The sequence below is a fragment of the Rissa tridactyla genome, chromosome 2 (assembly GCF_028500815.1).
Source record: "Rissa tridactyla isolate bRisTri1 chromosome 2, bRisTri1.patW.cur.20221130, whole genome shotgun sequence".
Taxonomy (NCBI): Eukaryota; Metazoa; Chordata; class Aves; order Charadriiformes; family Laridae; genus Rissa; species Rissa tridactyla.
This window is the reverse complement of record NC_071467.1, coordinates 72,683,529-72,710,501: the sequence shown is the minus strand read 5'-3', so window position 1 is coordinate 72,710,501 and position 26,973 is coordinate 72,683,529. Positions and strand designations below refer to the sequence as shown.

At 40.2% G+C, this 26,973-nt stretch overlaps 1 protein-coding gene and 1 long non-coding RNA gene across 3 annotated transcripts in view; one reads left to right on the top strand and one right to left on the bottom strand.

Annotated features, from left to right (window-relative positions):
• Positions 1–404: 404 nt before the first annotated feature.
• On the bottom strand, positions 405–5,761 carry C2H18orf21 (chromosome 2 C18orf21 homolog). Its single transcript, XM_054192817.1, has 5 exons — positions 5,632–5,761; positions 5,402–5,424; positions 4,427–4,626; positions 1,045–1,253; positions 405–619 (listed from the first exon to the last, which is right to left on the bottom strand). Exons 1-5 carry the CDS (start codon positions 5,709–5,711, stop codon positions 466–468), a joined length of 666 nt encoding a protein of 221 aa, XP_054048792.1. The 5' UTR covers positions 5,712–5,761; the 3' UTR covers positions 405–465.
• The window catches only part of LOC128906033 (uncharacterized), a 40,243-nt gene continuing 18,883 nt past the window's right edge, over positions 5,614–26,973 (top strand). For both annotated transcript variants that reach the window (XR_008465051.1, XR_008465050.1), the window contains exons 1-3: positions 5,614–5,753; positions 7,150–8,629; positions 25,385–25,511. This is a non-coding gene — a long non-coding RNA (uncharacterized LOC128906033). The remainder of the gene's footprint in view (positions 5,754–7,149; positions 8,630–25,384; positions 25,512–26,973) is intronic.

Genomic DNA, 26,973 nt, shown 5'->3' with positions numbered 1-26,973 from the left:
AGTGCTGGTGAAACTCTCTTTGGTTTACTCAAACGTGCAAAGCAGGGATGAAATCTTTTAAATTCTATCGTGATGCATTATCTTAAAAATAGTGGTAGAGTGAGGTGGAAGAAAGCCAAATTGCTTTCAGGTTTGCCAACCTATCCCTTGGTCCTGCTGGACCCACTGATGGATCCAGTATTGTCAGCTTCCTCAAAGGACAGATCCTGGCTTTTAATTCTTAGGCCATTAGAGACTGCAAAACATGTTCAAGATTCCCAATCAAATCAGACTGGCCATTTTCTCATCTCCCTCTTGCGGACACTCAGTCCCCTTAGAAACAGAGCTTGCTTCTAAAAAATACAGTCTACGCTTACACAGGGTACACGCTGTTAGCCTGAGTTTTAAAGAAATCACTTTGTTGATTTACTAAAACAGGGACAATACTTATTGCTGTAATCTTTATTACTTTGAAACAATGAGTAACTAAAGTAAAGTCAAGAAGGTTTTCAAATCTGCCTTCTGGCTTTTCTCTTTTTCTTCTAGGTTAAGCATCCGTTTTAGCTTAGAAAAGTGAAATTTGGAGTTTCGGGGAGTCTTGGAAGCAGAGCTGGTTGTCGCCTGTCCGGATACACGTGTTCTGAAAAACAAAAGACTCAAATGTCTTAAAGGTGAGGAACCAGAATTAACATGAAGTAACTATGAAAGTGCATATTTATAATTTAAGTGAAAAATTTTGCAGGTAGATAGTGTATTTTCATGTGAAAGTGAACAGTCAGAAGTATAACTTTGTTGTGCAAATTTTAAGCCAGACATTTCACATTAATGACAAAACCATATTTGGTCATTTTTTGCACATAGTTGCTTTTCATTAGAATCTTTGATTTTAAAGGTTGGCAAGTTAAAATTAATCTTCTCAGTCAGACCACTAAGAAAAATACTTAGTTATCAATTTAAATTTTATTAAATGACCAATCTGAAATTAGTACATGACACCCTTTCCCAACAAGACGTAATACACTCTACTCGGCAAAGCGCCTCTTTAAATAGGAAAGAAACAGGTACCTGGGAAGTGATGAGGGACTGTTCCCTTTAGATCCCAAATTACTGCAGCTTACAGGTGTCACTTTGTTTGCAGACTGAATTTTTACATCTGGTGTCCTCAGGCTAGATTTAATACTCGGAGTGCCAGAATTGTGCATCTTGGTAGTTAGAAAATCCCTGCTTTTACCATAATGTCTTCTTGTTTTGTTGCACGAGTTGCAAGTAACCAGCTATGGAGAGAAGAAAGGAAGTATCAACCATTCTTTCAGTCCTTCCACCTCTATATAAAGCCATTGTAAGAATTAGCTGAACTCTTCTCCAAATATCATGAAGCAAATTAAATATTTGCTTAAATGAAACGAGATATTAAAAAGCAACTTATACTTTGCAGTCAGTATTTTCATTCAGGCTTCTTAAGCCAAACACATCCTGTGGGCTTATCTAGAAATGACTCAAATCCCCTAGCAACTGATTTCAGTAACTCTGAATGTAACGTTGTACAGTGAAATACAGAAAACAACCCTGCCAAAACAGAAAGATGAAACAGCACCTGGAACTGGATATATGGCATCTTGAGTATACGCTAGGGGCACTCATATTTTGCTGAAAAACATGACATACAGTGTCATGTAAATTCATTAGCATATTCTGTCCCCAATGAAGTTATATTACACACTTTCCAGGGAGTCTTGAGATAGATAAAATATTTATATTACCAAACTCTCAAAAACAGCCATCCATAAATAATAACAGCAAGTCTTAGTGAACAAAGAAGAGACTTTCCATTAGTGCAGAAATACCGACTACAACATGCAGGAGGTTCTAAACAAAGGGCACTTTCTCTTCTACCTCTGTACTTCTAGGCTGCAGGGAACTTCCAGTTGCAGAAATGCATCAGAACAGATAATGTCAGACAGTCACAGAGACTGTCAGATATTCCTAAGATCCCTGACTGCCATGGCAACCACTCTTATTAAGAGACATGAGATTAATACAGCCAGACAACTTTTTGTGGCACACAGTTAAACTGCCTGAAAAAACACAGTTACATGATGTTTCTGGTTAAAAAAACACGTCACAAAAACGCCTAAGCAGTTTGGAAAACATCTGTACCAAATCATTCTTCATTTCAAAGTGTTTAAATTTACCTAAATTCAGATTGCTTAGAAAGAATTACATTTAGAAATGCTGAAATGAAACATTTTCAGTTAAGTGTTTTGACTGTCTCTAGACGTTATTTTGTCAGCCTAACAAACTGAAAAAGAGAAAGATCATTAATTTATACAGCTGAGGTATTGATGTATTTTTAGTTCTTCTAAATGAAATTCAGATGGAGAAAAAAAACCCACCAGCATCACATGACGAATTAGCATTCCATGGAATATAAATGGAGGTGAACACCTTATAATGCAGGAATTAGTGGATTAATCATAGCACTGCACAGCTACTTTCCATTCCCTGAATTGCATATGCAGTTAACTCCAAAAATTTCAAAAGCCCTGAAATAGTTCCTATGTTATATGCCTTCTCATGGCAGAAGTATTCTCAAATCAAGTTCTACTTGCTAAGAAAGGTATCAGAGGCACAACCTGTCACATTGTTACTTGGTTTAATTTCAACCACACTCAAATTTTCATTTTCGCAAGTCTCAGGTATTAGATTATAGGGATCTACATTGCTAATTTTGAAAGCTGTCATTTGCTGACAGTATTTTAAATACTTAAGACCAGAAAAACTTAAATCATAATCCACAGGACAAATGCAAACAGAACTGAGCAGAACACAGGTGCAGCAAACTGTAATTACATCCCAAGATTAGAATATTACCCAGAGTTTAAACTGGACCTATTTAAAATTGAATTTTAAACTACTCATATGGATGCACAGTGCATCCTACAAACCTCTCCAGCTACAGAATAACTCTCAAGAACCCATCATAATTCTGAAGGACAACTGTTCATTAGTTGTCTGAACAGACAGTTCTTACTGTACATTAAATATTTGTGATCCCTGAAAAATAAAGCAAGGATTCCAGCTTTTCAGGTGCCCTTTCCGTCGCCCAACTATGATCTACAATTTGGAGAGAGTAATAGCAAAGGTGCCTTTCTGGAGTGCCTTATTTTCCCATAAGAGCTGAGAACCTCAGTGATATCTCCTCAGTTTCATTTTGTGTTACTGACTAATAATTTTTCGTTTCAAAAATTTTACTCCCCAAACCAGCAGACTCTCATCTGAGAAAATGCCAAGTGCGCCAGCAACTGCTGGGCACAATAGGGTGCTGTCTCATGTATTAAAACATCCATTCACATAACCTGTTTTAATAGTAGTGCCTGCCTTGGCAACACTAGATTAAATGTATACTATTATTCTTCAAACAATAGTAATTAGTATAAAAAATAGTAATTAAATCTTACATTCATTAATAATTTTAGGAAAAAGAACTGAAGCCCTAAGAGCAATGTTAACTTGTTTAAATTACCTATGATATGGTTTAGTTTTGAAAGACTACCTATAAACAGTAATATTCAGACCAATATAAAAAATCTGTACAGAAGTTAACAATAATCTCATGCAGCCATAAAAGTCTACTGAAATAAGTGAAGTAAAGCTTGTTAAACTGAGCAAATGTATCTTTACACAACTGATAAAACTGGAAAAAATCTGACAATCTATCAGTCACTCAAGCCCTTCTTCAGAGCTGAAACAAAAGCAGCAAATGTCAAGCTACGCATACTGGCAAAACCATCCTGACTTCAGCCAATGGCACGTGTTTCTTCTTAGGTATGTTTTGGGATATTCTTAGCAATGGATTTCTATGGACTTGAATGGATTTTAGGATCTAGGCAGCTGTATTAAGGCTCTGCATCTAGTAGAGTTGCCTGGCCATAGCTCTGCCACATACATAGGAAAAAAGGAACAGGCAAAAATCTGCCACTCCTGCCATTTTCTGCAAAGCTATGCAAATGATACAGTAGCTGACAGTGCAAATGCCAGAGCTTCCTGGCAGGAAGAAATTACATATTTTTCGGCAAGATCTTAGACATCTGCAGACTCTACCCAAACTGATGCTAAAGAGATCACAGGGAGGGCAGAATTGTTTGTGTAGCTTCTCTGACAAGTGGGGCTGTTTGTTTGGGTTTTTTTTTGCGGGGGAGAGGCGGGAGCTTACTGTTCTTGTCATTGTGCTCAGGATCTCTCTTTTTGTGGAGGGTAGATTTTAAATTTTTTTATTGTGAATAGAAATTATCCCAAAAGAAAGGAAGGGCTATATGCTCATGAAAAACGAAATGTGTAGGTGTGAGCTCCTCTTCTAAGAGAAAGATTTCCATACCTTCTTTTTTATGCCACTGAAAGGTTTCAAGGAAATACCAGGTATTTGGCAGTTCCAAGTAAATATCCTTACCAGAACGCTTCTTGACTCCCTGTACTTTTTCAAAAGCTTTGTCTGTTTCATATTAAGTTTGTGGTTCTTCGCCTCTCGTTTAAGAACTTTCTCGATCTGTGGAGTCATTTTCATCTTTGGTTTGAGACGCACCCGGTAGCTATCAGGAACCAGGAACTGGAAGCAGTAAGGACATATTCTTTCTAATCCACATTCATTATCTACAGATTAACAAAGGTACAAGAGTAAAACTTAAATGAAATAATTACGTTTTACAGGCAAACATTAAAATGACATGTTTCTATTTTAACATTATCTAGGTAGGTTCGTTTTTATTTTATGTTTCAGATACAACTAGAACACAAGAGGAAGCTGAGCACCAGTATGTACACCAACATGTGCTCAGCTGGGCACAATTCATGCTAAGCTTATGCACAGCATAAGTTTACACAATATCTAACTGTACATTTTCCTGAGAAAATGCAATTCCTTACTAAAAATCTTTAAAGAGGGAGGGTCACAATGCAGGAATGTTCTTTTGCCAGATCAGTGACACCAAAGCCTTCTAAAGCTCTTTGCCCATTTTAAGTGCAAGAAGATGACAGCATCTCAGCCTGGGATGAAGAAATGCTTTGAGACAAATTTCACACCTAATAATAAGCTGTGTGCTCCCGCACCTGCCTTATTACTTCCTGCTGCCAGGGCTGGACTCCAGCATCTCTCTCTAAACCCTTGGGGAAAAACCTGGGCCCTGCTGCCTAGCAAGCACGCCATTTCCTCCAGAAGCCCCTGAGCCCACCCTGCCACAGGGGAAAACGGGAGGCAAAGAGAAAGCCTGCGTTCTGGGGGCCCCGCTGCCTGCGTTCTGGGGGCCCCGCTTCCGCCCTTCTGCTGCCCAGGCCGCCCCTACGTGCTGCTCTCCCACCGCGGGGGCCCCTCTGCTCCCCCGCAGCGGCCCCGGCACCATCGGCCGGCCCCGAGTCCCCCTCCACTCGCCTCGGGAGTTGCGGAGCGTCCACCTGCGGGGGAGAAAGGCACAGCGTCACATCACGTCACGTCACCCCCGGCCACGCCGCGCCACCGCAGGCGCGAGGACAGGGGGCGGAGCCACCCACGTGCGTCACCAGCTCGCGCCCTCCCTCCCTCGCCGCTTCCCTTCCCGCCTCCGGCTCCCTGCCCCCCGGTTCCCCCCCAACGGCCGCCGCGTCCCGCCGCGGGTTGCTTACAGCAGGAACCGGGCCTGTCCCGGGCAGGTAGCCGCCAGTCCCTCCGCCGCCACCTCCAGGAACCGCCGCTGCCACCCCATGGCGCCGAACACCCGCCCCGCCGGAAGCCGCCGCCAGCCCAGGTCCGGCGGCCGGGGGCGGGGAGGGGAAGGGGGTGTGTGTGGGGGTGTGTGTCGGTGCAGCGTTTCGCCGAGGCTCGGCGGGTACCCGCCGCCGCAGCACGACGGTTCCGGGTTCGCACGGGCCGCGGCCGCCGGGGTGGGCTGCCTCGGCGAAGGCTTCGTGCCCGGCCGAAGGTTTCGTGCCGCCGCCGCCGCTTTGCCCGGGAGGCCGCGGGCCGGGGATCGGTTAGGGCTCGCGCCGCCGGCAGCCGTTGGGGCGGCAGCAACGGCTGCGCGCGTCCGTTGGCGGGGCCGCTGTGAGGGGGGGGCGCGCGGGCGAGGTAGGGTGAGGGGACGGGCGGGCGCCCCCAGCTCTGCCGGCCGGCGCAAGGAGCGGGAGCCGCTGCGCCTTCCGCGGCGTCAGAAGTGTTTGGTTTTGGCTTTTGTTTATTTTTTTTTTCCAGTAGGGAAGAAAACTTTTACCGTAGGGGGAAAGGAAAAAAAAAAAGGAATAAAATGTTTCTCTGTCAAGAGTTGTCACGTGAAAAATTTCAACCAGCAGCTCCGCAAAGCCGCTTGATGTTCAGAAGTGCCGAACATCAGCCATCTCCCACTCTATTTAGATGCTTTTTTTTTTTTTTATGAATTTTGGCAACTACATACTTTGCTTTATCACTCAGCAAATGTGCTCCCATTAAAAAGAAAAGAAAAAAAAAAAAACAACCCTCAAGCTTTTCAACGTTTGATGTGTGTTTTATTAATTCCCTTGGCCCCATTCATTTGCTAGACATTCTTCTTCTTTGATCTGTTGGTAATGGTGTTCGTTTAGGAGAGGTATTCATCTGAGCAGGCTTCAATATGCTATCAAGGAATTTGAATAAATATAATTATTTCTTATTTTCTAACATGGAGTAGCCGAGGGCTTTAGAAGTAGAAAAGCATGGGAAGAATTGAATTTCTGGCTTCCCTTTAATAGGAAATAGCTTTACAGTGCAGTCAATAAATCTGGGCTTGTTAATGAAATGTTCATAATAGCTACAATTAGGGCCTCTGCTGACTTTATTTTTGAATTAAAAACACATTTTTCAATGGACCTTTCAATATTACATTTTTTTGTTGCCAAGTTGCTGGCTTTGTTGATGATAGTTTTTGTGTGAACTCTGCCTTTCCTGAGTGGAAGAGCAGGGATGTCACATAACATCTATTTAAAACACAACCAGCGTTCATCAGTCAACAGATTTTTGGCAAATGAAATATTCCCATTTATTAATAGCTGTGGGGGGAACAAAAAGAAAATGTTTTTTGAACAGGAGTAAGCAAAAATAATTTCAGCACTTTTTTTTTGGGGGGGGGGGGGGGGGGGGGAGGTGGGACGGTTTTTGTCATTTTTAACTATACCAGTGTGTTTGTCCTGCAGGGGACTCGGCTGCAGAGGAGGAATGGCCAGGCGAGATGGCGGGAGGAGGGATGCCCAGCAAAGGGGGATGGTGCCGGGGAGCTGCCTGTTGTCTGGGGCTGAGACCTGTCTCCTCCCTGCCCCTGGGGTGGTGCAGGTGGGCCAGAGCACTCCCACCACCACCTCGGGGCAGCCTGTTCTTTGGTGAGAACAAGTGCCTGAGTGACTTGGTTAACAAGCACCGTACTGTACTAATGAAGCAGTGACTAATACAATACAAAGGATTCGTTTTTATTTTTTCCCTTCCCCCTACCCTGCCCTTAGACTCTTCTTATCCCTTGCGTTTTTTTTTCCCTCAGTCTCTTCCAGTCTGTCTGAAACGCTTATAATTTTTTTTCTTTTGCTCCTGGAACTAGGCTGTGCCATTCCCTTTTTTATGTTAGTTCACTGGTTTCTCTTTGCATTATAGATCATCATTGTCCGAAAGGCAGTGCAAACAGCACCTCCCAGTGCCATTCATATACAGTATATCACATGTCTTGTCCCAGTACCTGTCTCATGAGGCAGAAACTATGTTTGTCATGTTAGATGTGGTACTGAATGTGCTAAACAAATAAAACTCTAGAGACAAAGGGAAAATGATCAAGAAACTGTGGCTTCCAATTCATGGCTCTCTACGAGACCCTTTCTGCAGAACTTCCATCAAAAGCCTGTATTTCTGTGCATCCAGTGCTGTCAGGACCGGACCCTTAAAACCAGATAACCCTCAGCTCCCTGGTACAGTATTTATGGCATCGGTGGGTTTAATTCACCGGCATTTCAAGGCAGAATGCATTCATCTCTACTTTTTCCTGGCTTTTATTCACCAAAACCCCCACATTAGCAGACCCATGTTACGAACTGCTTCCCGTTTCTGTTGTTTAGTGTTTTGTAGCTACCACGGCTGGCCAACAAGCTGTAAATCTTGCCTGGTGTTTTGTAACAAAAGAAAAAATAGAATGATTTGTGTTGACTTTTGGTCATCGTGTATCATTATTGATTTGAGGGAGGGCAGTGGAGGAAAGCATACTGTGTATCTGCCGGTTCTCCAGGAAGGCGGTGTTAGCTAGCAGTCAGTAGAGGGCAATAGAGAAATACAGTTTGTGGTACCTAAAGGATTTGAAGCACTGATTATGTGTTTACAGAAAAGAAAAAGAAGAAAAGAAGAGCCAGGAGGATAGGTTGTTCAGTTTACTACTGGAGACCTGACTGTGACAGACCACCAAGAAAACAAAATTTTCAAAGAGAGTACAGAAGACCTTCTGCAGCATCTGCGACTCTCCTTTTTTCTTCAGAGTTCCGTAGGATAACTTAGCCAGAACTTACTGATGACTGCATGTTCAGTGGACTCGGGGATGGACTGGGAGATGCGGGAAGGCACGCTTTGGAAGGAACAGAAGAGGAGGTGTTTCAAAGATCCTGCAGGTGACTGAGGTGAACAAACTCACAGCTTCTCTTTCAGGTGAGATAATAGGTGTTCAGTCAGCTGTATACAAGTAACGAGCAAACTGAGTGAGTGATTGAAATTATATGAGGATTTTGCTTTTTCAGGCATGCTGGTGCAAGACTAATTTTATCTTGGGGAAAAAAAAGGACAGTGATGCTACAAGGATAAGCGTTTCTAAGCATATGTTATTTTAGAGACATGCTAAAACTGGTCACTTGTTTTATGTGTAATATTTTATATTAGAACTGTTTGAAACATGCTCATCATTTTACAAGGTTTATGTGCTATAGTTCCTAGACTCTAGTTTACGGAGAAATATATAAAGAAAATGTGACTATTGTTCTTCCTTTTAGAGGGTATTTTTGCTAAGCTTTTGGACAAATGTGACTTGGAGGTTTGGAGAAATTTATTAAGAGATTTTGGATGCATGGTGGGAATGCCCTCAGATTCTTCAAAGGCTTTATTATCAGAATGATACTGAAAAGCGATAACAAAGAATATAGCAATAACAAAGAATATAGCAATAACAAAAGGAGTTAAGCCACAGAAATCAAGGGGCTGACAGAGGGTTGGGAAAGCAGAAAAAAAGCAAGAGACTAAGTTAGGAAATAAGCATATGAAACACTTTTCTATTGCCAAGATCTCAGCTGGTGTCACCATAGCACTTGGAAAATATCCTCAGGATGCTGGGAACCATTAAAGCAGTACAGATTATCAGAGGATAAACTTCCACTTCAGCTGCCACTGGTATCAGAAGTGACCAATAAGAAATGTTTGGGGAATGAACGATGAAGAATTGAAGCATTGACATTCTGGGGATATCATAGAGCAAGTGCAAGGGTATCTAGAGGTCAGTCAGACAGTACCCATCTGAAAAAAGGCAAGCTGATAAATAAAAGGAATAAATCATATTCTAAAAAAAACCATCAGATTTGAAAAGCTGATAAAAGCAAAAAGTTATCTAGTGTTCCTCCTGAACCCGGATTTTTTTTGTAAGTGATATGATAGGTAGGGCTACAGCACAGCGATTTATCTGTGCTTTGAGTGCCAAAATATGTAAAAGATTAATATGATGATTGTTTATTTATTGTTTAGAAGACAGCTTCCTTGTAGTATGTACCTGAGGGAAATGAAAGATAACATATATAAAGCATGTCACTATTTTCCATGGGTTGGCAACATCCATCTGACAGGGAAGGGACTCAGTGACAATCAGAATCCCCCTGATCTTGAAAGCTACAAGTTCCAGTCTCCAATTTTTTTCTTTCTTTCATTCCGTTTCCAGTGCTCTAGATCTTCTTGTATACTTACAAATCCATTCTCTCAAAAGATAATAGAAATTAAAGATGGTATTGAACAAAAACCTTAGAGAGAAACATAACTGCCATTTAAGGAAATCCGTAGTTGTGTACCAACTCTTCTTTAAAGTGGTCTCTGGTAGAAATTATTAGTCCTTTATCTAAAATGTAAAGCTCTAGGGCAATAAACATTCTCTTATAGGTGATACCTGTTTTCAGTGAAATTAGCATGATTGCTTGTTGGTGTTTGCTGAAGAGTTTTCTTATGGGTCATAACTCCACAGACATAATCAAAGGGATTTTTGAAGTGGGTAGTCACACAGATCTGCAGCTGGGGCTGAGAAATGAGAGCTACTGCTTTTTCAAGTCCAGGCTTTGCTTTGCTTCTGTGTGACTTTGTGGTAGGTTAGGCCTTTTTATGGTCAGCTTATGAAGTGGCCAGCCTGGCATCTTGCCCACTCTAAGGGCTAGGCTTTAAATGGCAGACTGCAGATGTACAAGGAGGCCCTCCTTGCATAGAAGTTATGGGAAAGGCCATCGTCTGGTTGCAGTGTCCTTCAGTACGTAGACAAATGGACTCCTGTGCCAGTTCTGGATATGAGTCCTTGTCACCTTCATAAGAAACTATTCCTTTGCGTTCATTCACAAAACAGTTGTCTAAAAGTGTTGAAATCTCAAACTGAAGTTCCACCAGTGAAAAAGATGTTGCTAATTAATGTGTTAATTGTCATGTAAACTTTTTTGCTTAATGAGATGTGAAATAGCCCCTACTGTTAGGAGTATCAAGGTGCACAGGAGTTCGTCCCAAGCACTCAGGGTCATTTATTGCTGTGCTGCAGCACAACCCAGGGCTGCTATTTCAGCCTTTTGCCAAAATAGGAACATTTTACTTTCTGATGAGTCATCTGGGTTTCACTTAGATCTCGTAAGGTTCCCCCACCCTGTTCTTTGCTATATAGTCCAGCCCCTACCCTAGAGGCCTTGCTTTCCCAGCTGAAAGATGGGGTGGAACCCTCTACAGCAGTTGTCAGCTCCATTCCTTAATTAACTTGGAGGGGACTGCTAATGAATGATACAGAGCATTTTCTCTGTCACTGGAGCTGAACATGCGGCATTCCTAGCCTTTTCTGGCCTGCAGTGTGGCAGAGCAGTGGTGGCAACTGAGATGAAGTTTGCCACACGCTGTGCTAAATGTTACCTGCATCAAGACAGCAAGGGAACTAGGTCAATCAAAGGAAGCAGTTGTAGATATTTTCCATATTGGTCATATTTACTTCTGAACAACACAGAAGAGCTATATGTTTCAGGAAAACACTTCTTGCTTTTTTTTTCCCTTGTGGTGCAAAAAGGGGATATGGGAAGTCTTAGTTTTTTGTTTCTTTTTGCTTTAAATTATTTTCTTTTCCTTTTAATTCTGAGTGACCTGTTCTAAGGTGGCACTGGTTTGAGTGTGAGGTTGGCCTGGATGACCTCTAGAGGTTTACAACCTTACCCTGTAATTTTCAACAGTCATGCTGTTATTTTTGATTTGTCCTGACTGGAAATTACCTGGGACAGGAAAAAAAAAATTACTATTTTAAGATAATTTTCTTTCCCCCCTAAGTTATTATTTTAATTCATTTGAAAATGGAGCAGAGAGACTAAAAAAAAAAGGTACTTCCAATAAATAACTGTGTCATGGAGTAGTTCTTTGCACTTGTTGGTTTCTGGGTTTTGTGTTTCTGAGTTTTGTCATAAACACTTTGGCTATCATGTTTAGGCTGCTTAGCAGAATTGATATTATACAGAAACGTAGTCAGTTGAAGGCTAAAACATTTGAGGGCTGTACTCCCTGCTGCAATTGAAAAGTGGCTTCTCACACCTGTTTATAGTATCCAAAGTTGGTTTCATGTCTGAGAAGCTGGCATCATTGCTGATTCTTCCAGTTTTATGCTTGGTGAGTCTGATGGCAAGAAGGGGTGGAATATTTGCTGCTAAAGTATGTAAAATAATATGAGCTTGAAAGATTCATATCAGTTTTTCAGTAATCAATTTTGTCTAATTTCATTAAAAATTAAACTTTTTGCCCAGATGACATCCTTAATTCATCACCCTTGCTGAGACTGAGATCTTCAAAGCCGTTTACAACAGCTAAACAAACATATCTTCCATTAGCTTTGATTGGAAAGCCTGATAAAGTGCGTAGAAGATCTGAATCTTTAGACATGACAGTGATGGATATAATTTAGACACAAGAGAGGTAACAGAATCAGACTGATGCTTAGAGTGAACTTTAAGCCAGAGTTTCACAGTCGAATATGGGTGGGTGGTGCAGTGCTCCTTATCTCTTCAAAACTGCTGCTGATGCACAGTGGTAGCATGAAGTGTTTTATCGACATTGGGAAGAGAGTGCTTGAGTCTTCATTGCTGGTAACATGGCATTGCTCCCAAAACCTACTCCTCTTTTAAAGGAAAAACTGGGAGAGGATGTAACTACTCTGTAAGTCTGAAGCAGCTACAGTAAAGACGAAAAACTCCACGTGACAGTCATTTAATTAGACTGCAGTAGTATTATCCTGGCTAGCATGTAAAACTTCTTCACTGAGGTTTGTATTATAGCTCTATAATTCCCCAATACTGAAAGGAACTAGCCTTTCTAAAGTTGGCCTGCATGCAAGGCCCTCTGCTTTCCTGTGCTCCTGTGAGATTTTGTACAGAAAACAAAACAGCAAGGGGTAGATGGTTCGATAGTGTATTTTTTTCTAAAACCCCAGAGATCTCTGCTTAAGCATCCCAAGTCAGAAAAAGCTCGAAGTAGTTGTATGCACATATGTTAAACAAACATTAACATCAGAGTTGTTGTTAACTTGCTACTTACTTGAAGTGTGAGGAGGGGCTGATGCAATCTCCAGACTTTTTCCAGAAGTCACGTAGCCATGGTTTTCTTTATATTCTTTTCATTATTATTAGATAATGCCAACAGTAGTACTCATGTATGGTCTGCATCAGTCTCCTGAAAGATCATTTTGGTCCTTAGTGAGGAAAAGGCTTGTTTTCCCTCTTTAGAAAAGTAGTTTTAAAGTGGCCTGGCTGATGTCATGGCAGGCATAACAAATTTTGTCAATTCATAATTGGACATAGTTGGTGCAAATGAAAATTATTTTTCTCCTTACTGTGTCCTTAAGCAAAGTTTTCCTGATGAAAATACATGTTTTGGACTTTTTCACTAATCTCACCCTTTCTTCTAAGACAGTCTGAAATCTCCCTTAGCACTTTTTGGAAAAAAAAATCTGGTTATCCTGAGAGCATGGGTGAAAGACAGGACAGTGGAAAGCCTGAAGGAGTAAAGGTCCAGATAGAGATGTACTGGCAGGTCCGTGAAGAGCTTGTCACAGTGCCTGTTGGCTCTCTGCTTCTGTTTCGTTTGTTCTGCTGGTTAATCATTTGCTTGAGTGCTCAGGTACCATGGCGATGGACACACTACCAGTGCCACAGACCCATGCTGCATATTCATTAAAACATTAATTTTGAAAGGAAACCCAAAGTAAATACAACTTTTGAAAATCCTCAGCATAGCTAACGTTGCTGTTTACTTTCCTCTCTAACAATACAAATTAGCATGGTAGGATAGAGGCTTCTTCCTCCCATGTTAGGATTTTCATTCTGCTGTTGATATCCACAGCTTTCTCATGAAAACATAAGTGGTTTGAAAGGCTTCAAACTTCTTCCATATGTTGAGTATAGCACATTTGTGCATTAGCCTTTCTGTGTAGCTACTGAGATGTTTGTTCCATTGTCATCAATATTAAAATCAGGGAAAGGGCCTTGGAAAAAGAGCCAAGTGCGTCTGGTCTATTAAGCCCCACCAGTTTGCTAGCGTGACCTTTGTGAAACGAGGGGTATAAAGTGCAACTTTGAAAATCCTGGCCAGCAACTAACTGCTGGAATGCCAGTTGGCAAGCTGTTCTTCCTTCTTCTCCAAATATGAAGCCTTCTGCCTGAAGAGCTCCTATGCAGCATCTCTTCTGCAGTGTCATGTTTTGAGATCTGATCCTCACACAGACCTCTGTTGCTGTTGTTACTTTTTATAGTGCTGTGCTATTTATACCTCTGTTTGAATATTTATGGTGGCTGCCACTGGAAAGTTAGCGCTGAGCAATAGTTTCCCACAGAGGGCATTACTGTGCTAGCATCCGTCCAAGATAACCGCACAGAATATAGAAACAAATGTTACCTCTTTATCATTAGTACCTTAAGAGTTTGCTCCTGGTTTTGGTATCTTGAGTTGCTTCACAACACTGCTGTCTGAACACTGGTGCCTGGAGCAGCTTGAACTTGCATATTGGCAGTCTATGAACCCCCAGCACATGATGTGCCCAGGAGGCAAACTAAACCACAGGGGAGGGAATTAGATAGAGTTAGACGTAGGGTATGCATCCACTGTAGCTGGATAATTGTTCCTCAAACTCGACTGATAATAAAAGCTTGCTTTAACTTTTGTTGCAGCCCTCAGGAAATGGAAAATACATTCTTTCCCTCTTATATTTCCCTCACATGATAAAAAAGTACCAAATATTATTTTCAGGCCTATCTTCCCATCTGCTCTGACAGCAATTAGCTCACCAATTGGTGTGTGCTGAGGTTCATTAATATGTGGTAAAAATATGCAGAAAAGCTCAAAACTCAGACAGTGATGCAGGGATGCTGTTTATGTCTCCCTGGCATGAGGTAGGAAGGGCCTGTGATGCCCACTGCTTGCCAGAAGTTGGAGACACTTACAAGCAGTGTGAATCTCCCGTACTACTGGTAAATAAAACAAAAAAGTATAGTAAAGACACGAAATATGGCAATCCTGTTAACATTTCTGAGCAAATGGCTAGTGAGATTTGTGGGACTTGTGGGTCAGGACAGTGGTCTCCTCCCTAGCCTGCTTCCTGTAAGATCTGAGCTGACGTTGTTGCAGGGGTCGTGGGAGAGAAGCCGAGACTTACCCTTTAAGGATTTAATTTGGAAGGCAATTTAAAGTGGAATCCCCTCTTCTCTATCCTTCTGCAGTATGGGACTTTCACCTTGGCACCATCCAGTCCTTGAACTCTCTAAGATCCTTACAAAATCCTTATAAAATGTGCAGGTACATCAACTCTGCTCTGCTCTGGTGTTTTACTGGGGAGAAAGAACAGCCCTTGAGGAAAGTGGAAGATGAGTGCTGCTTGCCTCTTCTGCCTCTCCTGAATCCAGGAGCCAGTGCAGGTAGAGCTACACCCCTCTCCCAGGTGGAAGTCTGACCAGACTGTACAGGAAGGCACGGAATAGGGTGCAGCTAGTATTGTGGGATATCAAAGTAATACCTTAAGAATCCTGGTGCCTGTAGTATGATTGAAAACTGGGCTGTGGCATCAGACTACTACTGTTGAGATGGCAAACACTGCCCTATGGTGCAGAACCTATTAGTTTTCCTGTAAAATGCTTTTGTTGCTGTGATATTGCCAGTCATGCAGGCAACCCTTCCTGCCAACTGTTCCCTCTTTTTCATTAATCTGCAGTAATTTCTTTGGTGTTCCTTTGCATTAAATCTGAGGGGTATTCATGGCATTCACAGGTATGGTTCAATTAACTCCCTCATACTTCCCTTCCCAGGGTGTTCCATTTTTGAGAACCACCCTAGGAACATGTGTGAGTTCAGCGTGGATAGAGGCATCTCCTGCCAGCAGATCTGCGCACTTGTTTTTTTCCATGGACTATTGTCTGGAACTTGGCAAGCCTTTGGAATCTTTCCTGGACGAGCAGTTCTGGATTATTCACCAATTTTTTGTGAGCTGAAGTGAAAATAAACATGAGCTTAGGACTCTGAGCTCAAACTCAAACCCAGGCTTTCCCAATGTGAGCCCAGAACTGAGACTTTTAATTTGGCCTTTTATGATTATGATCCAGCGACAGAATTAGGTTTTGAATCTGAATGGTATCCAGGCTCTGTGATACTCATGTAAATATACTAGCTTAGGGCTTGCAGTATGTTTACAGCCTGTTATTCATTTCTAACTAGTAGCGTTTTCCTTTTTGGCTACAGTGGGAGAAGCTGTGGGTTTTACCAGTTGTGTTGGGTTTGGTGGTAATATAATCTGCAGATGTAGAAGCATGATAAATGCTCAGATATGAGGGTCAGAAATGAGTCCATTTCTAAACAATCTTAATGTCTTAATGTTGGAATGGGCAAAGAAAGAGTTTATGTAGTTTGCACAACTGCAACCATTGACTTCACTTTCAGTAAAGCAGATCCGTGATTTTTCTGTCCTCAAATACTTGGTAATTTTGGTTTAAAACAGTAGGTCCAAATCCAAACTGAGTTCAAGTTCTCCAAGAGTCTAATTAACAACAGGTATTGGTACACCTGGAATTAAAAGTATGTAAGTAAAGGAAAGCAATCACCTGGTCTAGTGCTGAAAGGCTTAATGAGGAATTAAGGAGAAAATACAAACAGGCTGCTGGAGTTGTGTTTGATTTTTCAGTTTCTTTGCCGTCTGCCAGTCCTTTACATGAGTGCTAAAAATTTCATTAAAAAATTAAAAATATATTTTAAAGACCAATTTAAGAAACAGAACTTGTAATACTAACTTTGGAAAATTGCAGCTCTATTTTCTGACACATTCTTACATTTGTGACTAAGGGAAAACTCAATTATTTCAGTGGATTGCTGGAGAAGTAGATGTGAATCTCACTTTATCCATTCTCATCTTAAAAGATTGACTTGGAAACCTTTCGTTTCAAAGAAGGTAAAGGTGTCAGGGTGAGTTCATATGGAACAGATGGGTTTTCTGGAAAAAGCCTCCAATTTGATAAACTTCCAGAAAAAAATCACATGACTGGCAGGAGACAAAGTACCTTTGTTTTGAATTTTTGCTGGTCCCACTGAAGTTGATGCTACTTTGGGAATTGATTTCAGCTGAGATTAGGACTTTGGTTATAGACTAGTGTTGAAGTGTTGAGTGTTGAAGATGCTGATCATTAAAGCTGTGTCAGCTTCTCAGCAATGAACTGATGTTCTTTCTGGCTTAAGTTCAATGCTCTTTGAATGAGAACCCTTGATTTACATTAAGTGTTTCTCAACTATTCTTGCGGGGGCATTAGGCTGATGTCTTGCTACTGTTTGTGGAGCCATCAAAGGAACAAGCAAAAAGGAAAAAAAAACCTTAAAACCCAAACAACCTCCCCCCAAAATATTGATTTCAGTTTGATGTCTGGTGTTGAATGTGCTCGTCCTTCCCTCTTGCAGCTGCAGAACGTACTGGCATTGCAGGTGGGTCGTCCGACAGCTCCCTTTCGGACCGTTGCCAATCCTGCTTCATGGATCCGCTAGCAACTGCCTCCCGAATTGTGCTTGCACCTGTTTCCTCTTCTTGTGGAATAAACAGTTTTGTCTGAAAAGAGCATTGACAAAGGCCAAAGTTGCACACCCATCCTGGCCCACTGATATAAAGGAAATCACATTTTCTTGATGCTTGTAGAATGAAAGTGGCAGCTGTTGCCATGGAAATAGTCCATTTATGAAAGAAGAAGTTTTGAGGAGGCTGAACATCACCACTAATCTAAGAGATTGCAGTCAAGACAAAAGGTTAAAGTTGGAGATGTGCTAATTAGGAGATAGCTGTGTTTCTGATAATGTGAGGATAGATACAAAGGAATTCTATTTGATAAAAATTCTGTTGTCCTGGCTAATCCCTTCAACCTATTATTTTGAATACACAACATGGATTAGATTCATCCCTAGTATAAATCCACTGATTTGTGTTCAAATAGGTGTAAACTTAATGGGTATAAATAGGCACTATGCCCTGGAAAGGTTCTTTCAAATACTTACTTCAAATGTATTTTAAGAGTTATTTTTTCACATTCCCTTTTTGGAAACATTTTCCTGGGTTTTGTTTTCTATTTTGCAAGTACTGATGTCCTCTCTGTCCTCTTCTCTATGCTCAACGCATTTCCTGAGGTGCAGAAATTACTGTGGTTCTTCAGATTTCTCCTTAAATGTGCTAAAAATGTTAGCAGCAAATAAAGAAAAGGCTTTGTTATTTCCAGTGCACTCTGTTGATCAACTGTGTCAAGACAAAGTGAATAATGCAGTAACATCATCATCAGCAAACAGGAATGTTTGGGCCCGATCCTCTCTGCTCATACAAGGTGCCAAATTTTCACTCTCTTCAGGAGAGATGCATCTCTCCACAAATCCTGAAAATACAGCAACATACTATTTCTGTTAAATTTTTCAGCTTTAAAGCACTGAAAACCCATCTGACAAACTCCATCTGAGTAGCTAATAAAAATTTTAAAACAAAGGCACAGTTTGCCCTGGATTATTTCACAAAAGACTTAATTATTCCTAATTAAAGCTCCTGTTGATTATATTTGTATGAGCCCTAGCCATTCAAATAATCTTGGGCCCTACATTCTTCTATTTATTTGTTTTCATTTACAAGTAGCCTGCGTTATTCCAAAAGCCTTTATCTGTGTAATTAGTTTTACATGGATTTTGTAATGAAGACTGTATGTGAAAAATGAAATGGTAAATGTTGTTGGATATGTCCCCCAAAATGACACCAGTAACATCAAAGCATTAAAAATATCACTACCACACTGTTCATGAAAGAGCGAAAGGACATTCTGTCACCAGTGGATGCAAGCAATGGGTCCAGGAAATTGTGAAGGGTGTTATAGCATGTGATAGTTCCAACTGTATCTCAAGCTCCAACTTGAAGGCTGTAATTTTGCTGTAACTCTTCTATCTGGGAGACTGAAAAACTCATAGGCTTATTGCTAAGTCCCTTCTTTACAAGCAAAATGAATATGTAGCATGAATACTGTCTTTTTCCCGCCTTCCCCTCCCCTATGCGATTGTTGGTGTTTAACTTAAATGACACTTCTCCCACCTGGAGATGTCTTCCTCAAGGCATTTCTAGGCAGCAGTTACATCCTTACTTAGGTCTTTTATTGCTAGGCTGAACAGCTTAGTTCTGTTAGTATCTTTGGATGGAGGATCTCTGTTCCTTCAGTCATTTTAGAAGCTATTGTCTGCACTTCTCCCCATTTGATTTCATCTTTCTTGAATGTGTATAGGATTTCAGGTGAGCTACAATCCGCACTGTGCACATGATCACAGATGTCTCCCAGATTCTACTGAAAATCTTTGTCCTCATGTCCTGTAGTTTCACTTGCCTTTTTCATCATGTTACTAGTCATCTGCTCATTGGCAACTACAGCCTTCATTTGTCTCTACCTGGTCATCTCCCAGAATACATTTGAATTTTCTGCATGTGACCTTGCTGTTTACCCCATTTCTGTGGCTCCCATCTAAAAGCTGCTCTGTTTGTATATTTTCAGTACTCTTCTGTGCTGACAGTACAAGAGTGCCCAGGTACTCTTCTACCTGGGTCACAATAATCAAGAGCTATGAAAGGACAGCAGAAGCCCCATACTGGATCCTGAATGCCTCTTACTAGTTCTCCTTTAGCTGTTTTTAAACACCAAAAAATGTCTTTACTTAGTCCTCAGATTCCTTAATCATGTATAACATGGTGTCAAATGCGTTCCTAAAGTCCTGAAAGATGAGATCTGTTACACTTCATCTGTTCAGAAAATCAGTTACCTCATCTAAGAAAACTATATGGATAGTTTGTATGGTGTCCTTTTTATAAATTGCTGTTGCATTTTAGCATTTTATCCCATTTTTCATTTATCTCCGTGTCTTTATATATTGTCTCCTTCAAAATGTATTTTAAGGCCTTTGCTGCTAATGAGGTCAAATTAAATAGCTTTTAGAGGAAACTGGCTTTTCCTCTTCTTTTTCTTCACATTTTTTTTTAAGTAAAGAAATCATATTTACTATTTTTCAGTTTCACTCCCAACTTGCTGGTGGTGTTAAAAATATTTGTCACTGAACCAGCATTACACGTCAGAAATGTTTAGAAGTCAGAAACAGTGATTAACCAGACTTCAAGCTTGATGCATTTCACTTTTTTAGTTGAGCTTTTGTGTTAGCTATGGTAGTTCTATTTGCATACTGACATTCTCATTATTCACCCTATCTTTCTCTCTAAATTCAACTTAAAACTTCTTATTGAAAACTGTGGCAAAATACTTATTCAGAGCCTTTCCTTGTGTTGTCTTTAATCTCTACTCCATCCTTCTTCCGCAGTGGCACAGCATTTTTCCTTGTCTGTCTTTATTTATACTACCAAAAAGTCTTTTACTATTTGTTTTCATATTCTTTGCAAGATATAACTCAGTTGGGTTCTTACAGTTCAAAATTTATCTTTGTACTTCCTGGCCTCTCGGATGTTTTTAGTTTGTGGACAGCACCTTTGGAAATCTGTGTGGACTCTGCTTATTTCCAGTACCTTCTTTTCGACATGTTTGTTCATTCAGGTTAGACCTGGGATCTCTTCTTGAAAGGTTCTGCTAGTTACTGGCTGCTGCTTTGTAAAAGCTACTAGTTCAGTTTACTGTCTCTTTTCTGTACTACAGAACAGACATAGTTTAGACAGCTTAAATGCCATTTTTATTGTTGTTTTACAATGCTTTACTATGCTAGTGCAATTCTTAAGTTCCTATGCCCGCCTTGCTTCTCTCTTACATAAGTAATCCTACTTATGTCATAATCAAAGCTATGAAGATTATTTGTGTGAGAAAAGGGTTGCAGATCAGGGTCTACATTCCTTAAAGTACTTTCACTGGGTGCAGCATTTTCTCACAGTGGTGGCTTTTTTAGCTGAACTGTAAAAGCTGTTTAAGAGATACATGTGCAGTTATCAAAGAAGTGCAGAATATTTTGGAAGATGAAACTGCTTGGAAACTGAAGGATGCGGGGATTTGTCCAGGTGCCTATTATTTCTGTAATAGCCTTTTTGCCACTTGACTCAGGTTTTATTTCTGTCTTTTTAAGTATTATTAGATTTTCTTTTGGCACCCTGGTGATTTGCAAATGTACAAGTACTGTACTGAGTGCTCAGGAAAATGGTCTTTCACAGAACTAAATTGTTGCATGGAGAAAGTTCCTTGGTAACTACTTATTACTTGGATTTTTGTCAGGTCTCAAGATATATCATGTCTATGTTGCATTAACACTGGAAAAGCTATTCAGCAGCAGGCTCTGCCCCAAAGAGCTTGCAACTGAAATACATAAAATACATTCAGGGCCGAAGGAAGCAAATACTTTTTTACAGTCACTGTGAATGTGTGAAATAATCCAGACTCAATCATCTAGGACATGATCAGTAGCTGAACCCAGCCTCCTTGACTTCTCAGTCTCTTTCTCAGTTGCAGGAAGATTTTTTGTATTTTCATCCACTACAGTCATTAATAGGAGTAGGAAATTTCAGTAGGATAGTGGGAATGAAAAGAGATAAAATTTCATTTATTTTCCTGCTTTCACTGACTTTAATAATCTGTTGGAATATGACAAAGTAGTTGGTAGAAGACATCTACTGATGCCATTGCATTTTTTAGCCAATCCAGTAGGGGAGTATATATTAGCTGTTAATCTGTTACAGGGAGAAGGCAGTGGATGGGTCAAAACCTGATTTTGCTGTTAATTTACAAATTTTGAGCAATAGGCATGAAATGACTGAACAAAGAAGTACATGACAATGCAGAAAATATTTTTCGGTATATAAGGAGCTTCCTTTTAGATTGAGCCTCTTCATAAGTAATATTACACACAATTCTGAGAAGATATTAGGAAGTCTCAGTGCATTTAGATTTTCAGATTAGCTGGTGAGCTGCACAAATGTGACCTGAATTATGACTCTCCTGTGGTTTCTACTTATAAATACTTTTCCCACTACAAATAAATTATGAAATACGTTTAAAATCATGACTTAATGAAAAAAAAATATATTTTTTTCAATCTAATGGACACAGCTACTTTGAATAGTGTAATTTTTTGCTGTGGGAATGAAAAACAACAACCCTCCAAATCTCTTCTGTATATAAATACATCCATTTACTTCAGCAGCATCTCAGTGAACCTAAGTTTGACCAATAAAACCTAGCTGTAATGTCACTCCTGAGTGTGTCAGAAAGATTCAGGAGAGATTAGTGAGGAATCTGTATGTGATTCAGTACTTACCACTGTGTCAACTTCACAGCAAAGCAGGATCTTGAGTCATGGGAAAAAAAAGGAAACAGTTTTGTTTCGAAGAGTGTCATCTCATGTACATACAAAGCTGTTACTTCCCTCTCTGGCAGCAAAACTCCATATTGTATCTACCAAAAGAACAGCAACAAATCTCATAAAGTGCTCAGATAATGTTACAATAAGGAATTTCAAAGAAATTCTGATCAAGACGGTACTCGGGCTATGAATACCTGCAGAATTGCCAGGTACCAGCACAGTGTTGTAAAGAGCACTACAAGGAGGGTTTCCGCTGGCACCAGTGTTGCAGTTTTACTCACCCAACAAATCTTGTGCTCATTGTGCTCAGTAATTGGTCTCAAAGAAAACCCCCTTCCAAATAATTTTACTACTGGAAATGTTTTTTCCCCAGTGTCTGTTCTGAAATAGCCAACGCAAATCTTTGTTTTGTTCTCTTGTTCTGATTGATTTTTTTTCAGGAAAGAAGGAGGTATTCAAACAATTAGAAACTTTCACATCAAGAATGTGGGGGGAATAAGTTAAGTGGGGATGATAAATCATCATAATGGAAAGCTGTCCCTTCCAGTATACGTGCTGGCTTTCTGAGTAAGATTTTCAGAAAACAAGATCTTAGCCTTAGGACTTGTACTCCTGCGTGAACTTTTCAGGAAAACAATTCTACTATATCAAGGATGCTCCACAGCCTGTTGGAGTGATGGGTGTTGATTTAAAATCCAGAGAGACAAAATAACTGGCTTAATTTTCAGACATGTAAAATGTACAGATCACTAGTTGAAAAAACATATAATTTATTTTAATGCTTATTTGTCAAAAATAATGCATATTTTTGACTTGGCTTATATGTCTATGTTGATTTTTCTTAGCTGTGGAGAAAGAGCTACAATACAAATAATGTGGCATAGGTATTTACTCAGCAGTCTGTTCAAACAAACTGACCTGATTAAGGTGAAAATTTTTCATTGCAGCAGTTTTCTGTTGGTGCATTAGGAGATTTGTAGTGAAAAGCATGTTATTTTTGCAGGTTTATTTTAATAAAAACAAACCCACCTCAAAACCAAATACTCAACCACAAAGTCATATTCGTTTTAATTCCAAAAAGGCTCCATAATGCCTTCTGAGTATTATAATTTAGATGCTTCTTGCTCCTGTTCTACTTAGGGGCTTTTTTTCCTGTCTGGACCTAATCTTCCGTGACGTGCCACTATCTCTGCTTTATGGCTATGGACATAGCCTATTCTCTGATGAATTGAGGGAAATACAGTCTAATAATGTCGCTACACAAGGGAATGAGAATATGAGTCACTCAAACTTTAATATCTGTACAGGCCAAAAGCTTGTATTTAAAGCTCCCCTGGAAAACTGAATTCTCTGCAAAGGAAAAAAGCACAAATATTTTTAATTACCTCTAGGCACCTAGTTCTCATTTACTGTTGAATACGTACGGTCACTTCAGTAAAGTTAGTTCACAGGAAATGAGCGTAGAATCTGAGCTGTGCAGAAACCTAGCATTGCGTGTGAAGGGCTCAGTCTGAATTTCTATACCAATGACTTCATCTGAGAGGAGGAAGAAAGGGGTGATGGTGAGTTAAGAGCATGGTGGGCTATTGTTATTCTTCAACCACAGTCTTTGTATGGAGAACTTTTTTGTTGATGGCTCTATTCATCCTTTCTCTCAGTTCATAGCATTTGAGACAAAAAGCATTTTTTACACGTGTTGTGCATGTGGCATGGCCCACACAACTGAAATCCATCTGTGAACTACAGTGTCAGCCTGACATCAGTTACTGTCTGTGGCTCTAGGAGAGGTATCTTTAAGCATCGAACAACAAGCAGAAGTTGTATTTCAAAGCCTTGAAACCAGCTGCCTGTCTGAAAGCTCTCCAATTCAGATAGAATATTCTCAGCTTGGATTGCTTAATCAATGCTCTGTTTTCACGTCATTGGCAAAAAATAATATAAAAATAAAGCTTCTCTGTTAACAAATTGTTTGTCATTTTCAAGCTGGCTGCAGAGGTCTGTGCAGTCACGTCTACTGAGTCGCTAAATCTTTATGCCTCCTCCTCTTTGGAGAGTCATTAAGCTTAGAAGCATTAGCCTCTACAGGGCTGATCAGGATGGCTTGTTTTAAAACATGTCAAAACTGTTGGACAGCAGCTTGTTAAAAACACATTATGGATCATTCTGATTGACTGGGCATACATTAGTGCCAGTTCTGTTGTTATTGTTTTTAACACAAGTTGCAAAGACATTTACACATCATAATCGAGCCTTTAGGCTGGCGTTGGCACAGGTATTTAGTGCATCTGAGCTCTTCCAATTTTTCTTTTTATTAATCCAAAATTTTTTATATGGTCTATTAATTAGAAGTCTGAGTAACTGTTACTCAGTGCAACTACAAGACTGTTGAGAAACTGATTTTCAGAAAGACTGTTCGCCCAGACCTTCATTGGCTTTAGCTCAAGTTGACAGTATCACTGCTTCTAAAGCTTGGATTTGTATAGGGTACACCACAGCTCTGCAGTTAACCTATAGCTCTGCAAGAGAATGTTAACTACAAGCCAGCTCTGCAGACCAAACCTCTGTGCCAGAATTCACTTGAGCTTTTCCCTTTGGTGAGTACAAGGGGGGAGGGAGATGGAGGAGAGGGGAGCAACCATCCTCCTTTCCCCCCTTATATTTCAGGGGGACTAGTCCCTATCAGGGAGAAAGGAGGGAACAGACCCTGCTCACAGGAAGAACTTTTTGCTCTCTGCCTTTGTATGCACCATGTGAGTGTGTAAGCTATGTCTTCCCTGTCATCCCCTCCATTATACCACAAAGACAGACTCTCCTCTTCTCCTATAGCTAGATTTTCAGAGCTCAGCAGCAAAGGTGCAAGCCCATGTTCTGCCAGAATATGACTTGACATTTTGTTGGCACCAAAGAGAATTGGACACTAGTATCCAAAGGCAGATTTTAGGTCTTCTTTTGAAGACTGCCCTCCAAGTTAAATCATTTTGTTGTCTGACCAATTCATAGGGAAGAATTACATCTGTTTGCTGTTTTGTATGCTATAAATACAATCTGAGTATATTATATTTATTATACTTTGAAATTTAAGTACTTCCTGCAATTTCCAGGAAAACTTCCTTTAAAAAAGCAATAAGCTACTGACGAATATGTAGAAATGATTTAGCATTTTATTTTTAGTAATGGAGAAAATACAAAGAAAAAAATTCATGGCCTACTGTGACAATTTATAAGGAAGAAAAAATAGGAGGAAAATCATCAGATAAATGACATCATATAATTCACCCTGGTCTGATTTGTGACTTTTAGATTTTGAGCATTTCTTAATTTGATTCGCAGGTGGTGATCTGGTGCCAGAATAAATTAGTCTTAGAAAGTGCCAAGACTGCTCAGCCATTTGCTGTGGTATCACTCCCACATGAGGAACCTGTATCATCATCTTTCTTCAAGTATCTTCTCTAGCGTGGTAAGTTTTTCAGGCATACAATCTTATTCTGTGTCAGGAGTTTCAAGAAGAGGGAGTGAGGTGAGTTCTGAAAAGTCCTGCTCCGGTCCTAGATTTTGTTGGCAGAACTGGAAGCTATAGTCAGTAAACCTAGGTGTACTCATGTTGAACACATGTAAGGTTTGGTAAGGCTGTGGAGTGTAGTAAATACCACAGAACAGGTGTCACTAACTCTGGTTTGTATTTCCTTCTTCCCCCTGAAGTGGACCACAGTTGCACAGGGTGTAAAATTTCTCCACTTGTCTTATTATCTGAAATTAATTTTTTTAATACTGGCATCTGTATTTGCAATTTATGACTTTCAAAGCAATGTCAGTCCCTCTAAATAATTAAAAAAAGAGCCTCTCATCCAATATTAAAAACAAACAAACAAAAATCCATGAATAATTCTGACAACTAACCTTTGGAATCAAGACCTAATTAGTTCTTATTGAGCTTGGTCCAAAGATCATTGAAGTAATTTGGAGTCTTTCCATTAAAGTTAATTGACTTCAGAGCAAAGTTGTTTCTCAGATACACTGGTTTAGCAACAGGGTAGCAAACAGTCACCCTGTCACCCATCAGTAACATCACCCGCAGTCAGGGTGCGTTAGGTGTTCTATTTGACATTGTTTCTGGTAAAGATGTTGCCTAAGTTGATGATGCCCCTGGGGCCATATAGAGGACGTGGAAAAAACTTTGTGCCCTGAGTACCCATTACTTTGGCAGTCACCAAAGCCTGCAGGTTTCACTCATTCCAGCTTCACTGCAGAGCTTTCATCAGAAGTGTCAACAAGATTTTAAACTGCAGGCGAATACAGAACATCATTTGATCCTGGCAAAGAACTGTTTGCCTCAGCACTTGTGGGATAATGTAGAGTAAGCAGCAAATCATTGATGAATCTGTAATGCAACACCAGTCCCAAGAGTGCTCAGGCAAAATTGCTGCAAAGAAGGAGGAAAGACACCAAAAGTGATTAAATGCAGCAATAGATTCAGACCTTGGGAGACCTCCCGGGAGATTCTTCTTAAAAAAACCCAACAAACCAACCAAAAAAACCCATAAAGCAAAAAAGAAAAAGGGGTACAGAATTATGTGCTTAACCCTTTCATTCTGTCTTAATAAAAACCATAAGGAACCCACAGATGTGAATGTTTACTGAACCTTAATTTGCCTGGAATCATCATAGATTCATAGAATTGTCTAGGTTGGAAGGGACCTTCCTTGCAGTTACTCTAGTTTTATGCTTGTGGTAATGTTGACTTCTGGCCATTACCATGAGTTTCCAGTGAAACTTTTGCACATTCCATCAGGCCAATAACTCTTATCACTGTTAAATACCTTATTTGCTTTTGCTGTCTATAGAGATAATTAGTAAATGTAGGATAAAATTTGTACATTTAAAAATGTTTCAAATTCAATAACAATATCCAGCAATACTTA

Bases quoted from the DNA above. Each gene is read 5' to 3' on its own strand.
- C2H18orf21 (XM_054192817.1), bottom strand. From the start codon at position 5,711: ATGGGGTGGCAGCGGCGGTTCCTGGAGGTGGCGGCGGAGGGACTGGCG. The intron at 4,627-5,401 runs GCGAGTGGAGGG...GTTAATCTGTAG, and splicing joins GACGCTCCGCAACTCCCGAG to ATAATGAATGTGGATTAGAA. The intron at 620-1,044 runs GTACCTGTTTCT...TTTGTTTTTCAG, and splicing joins AGTCCCTCATCACTTCCCAG to AACACGTGTATCCGGACAGG.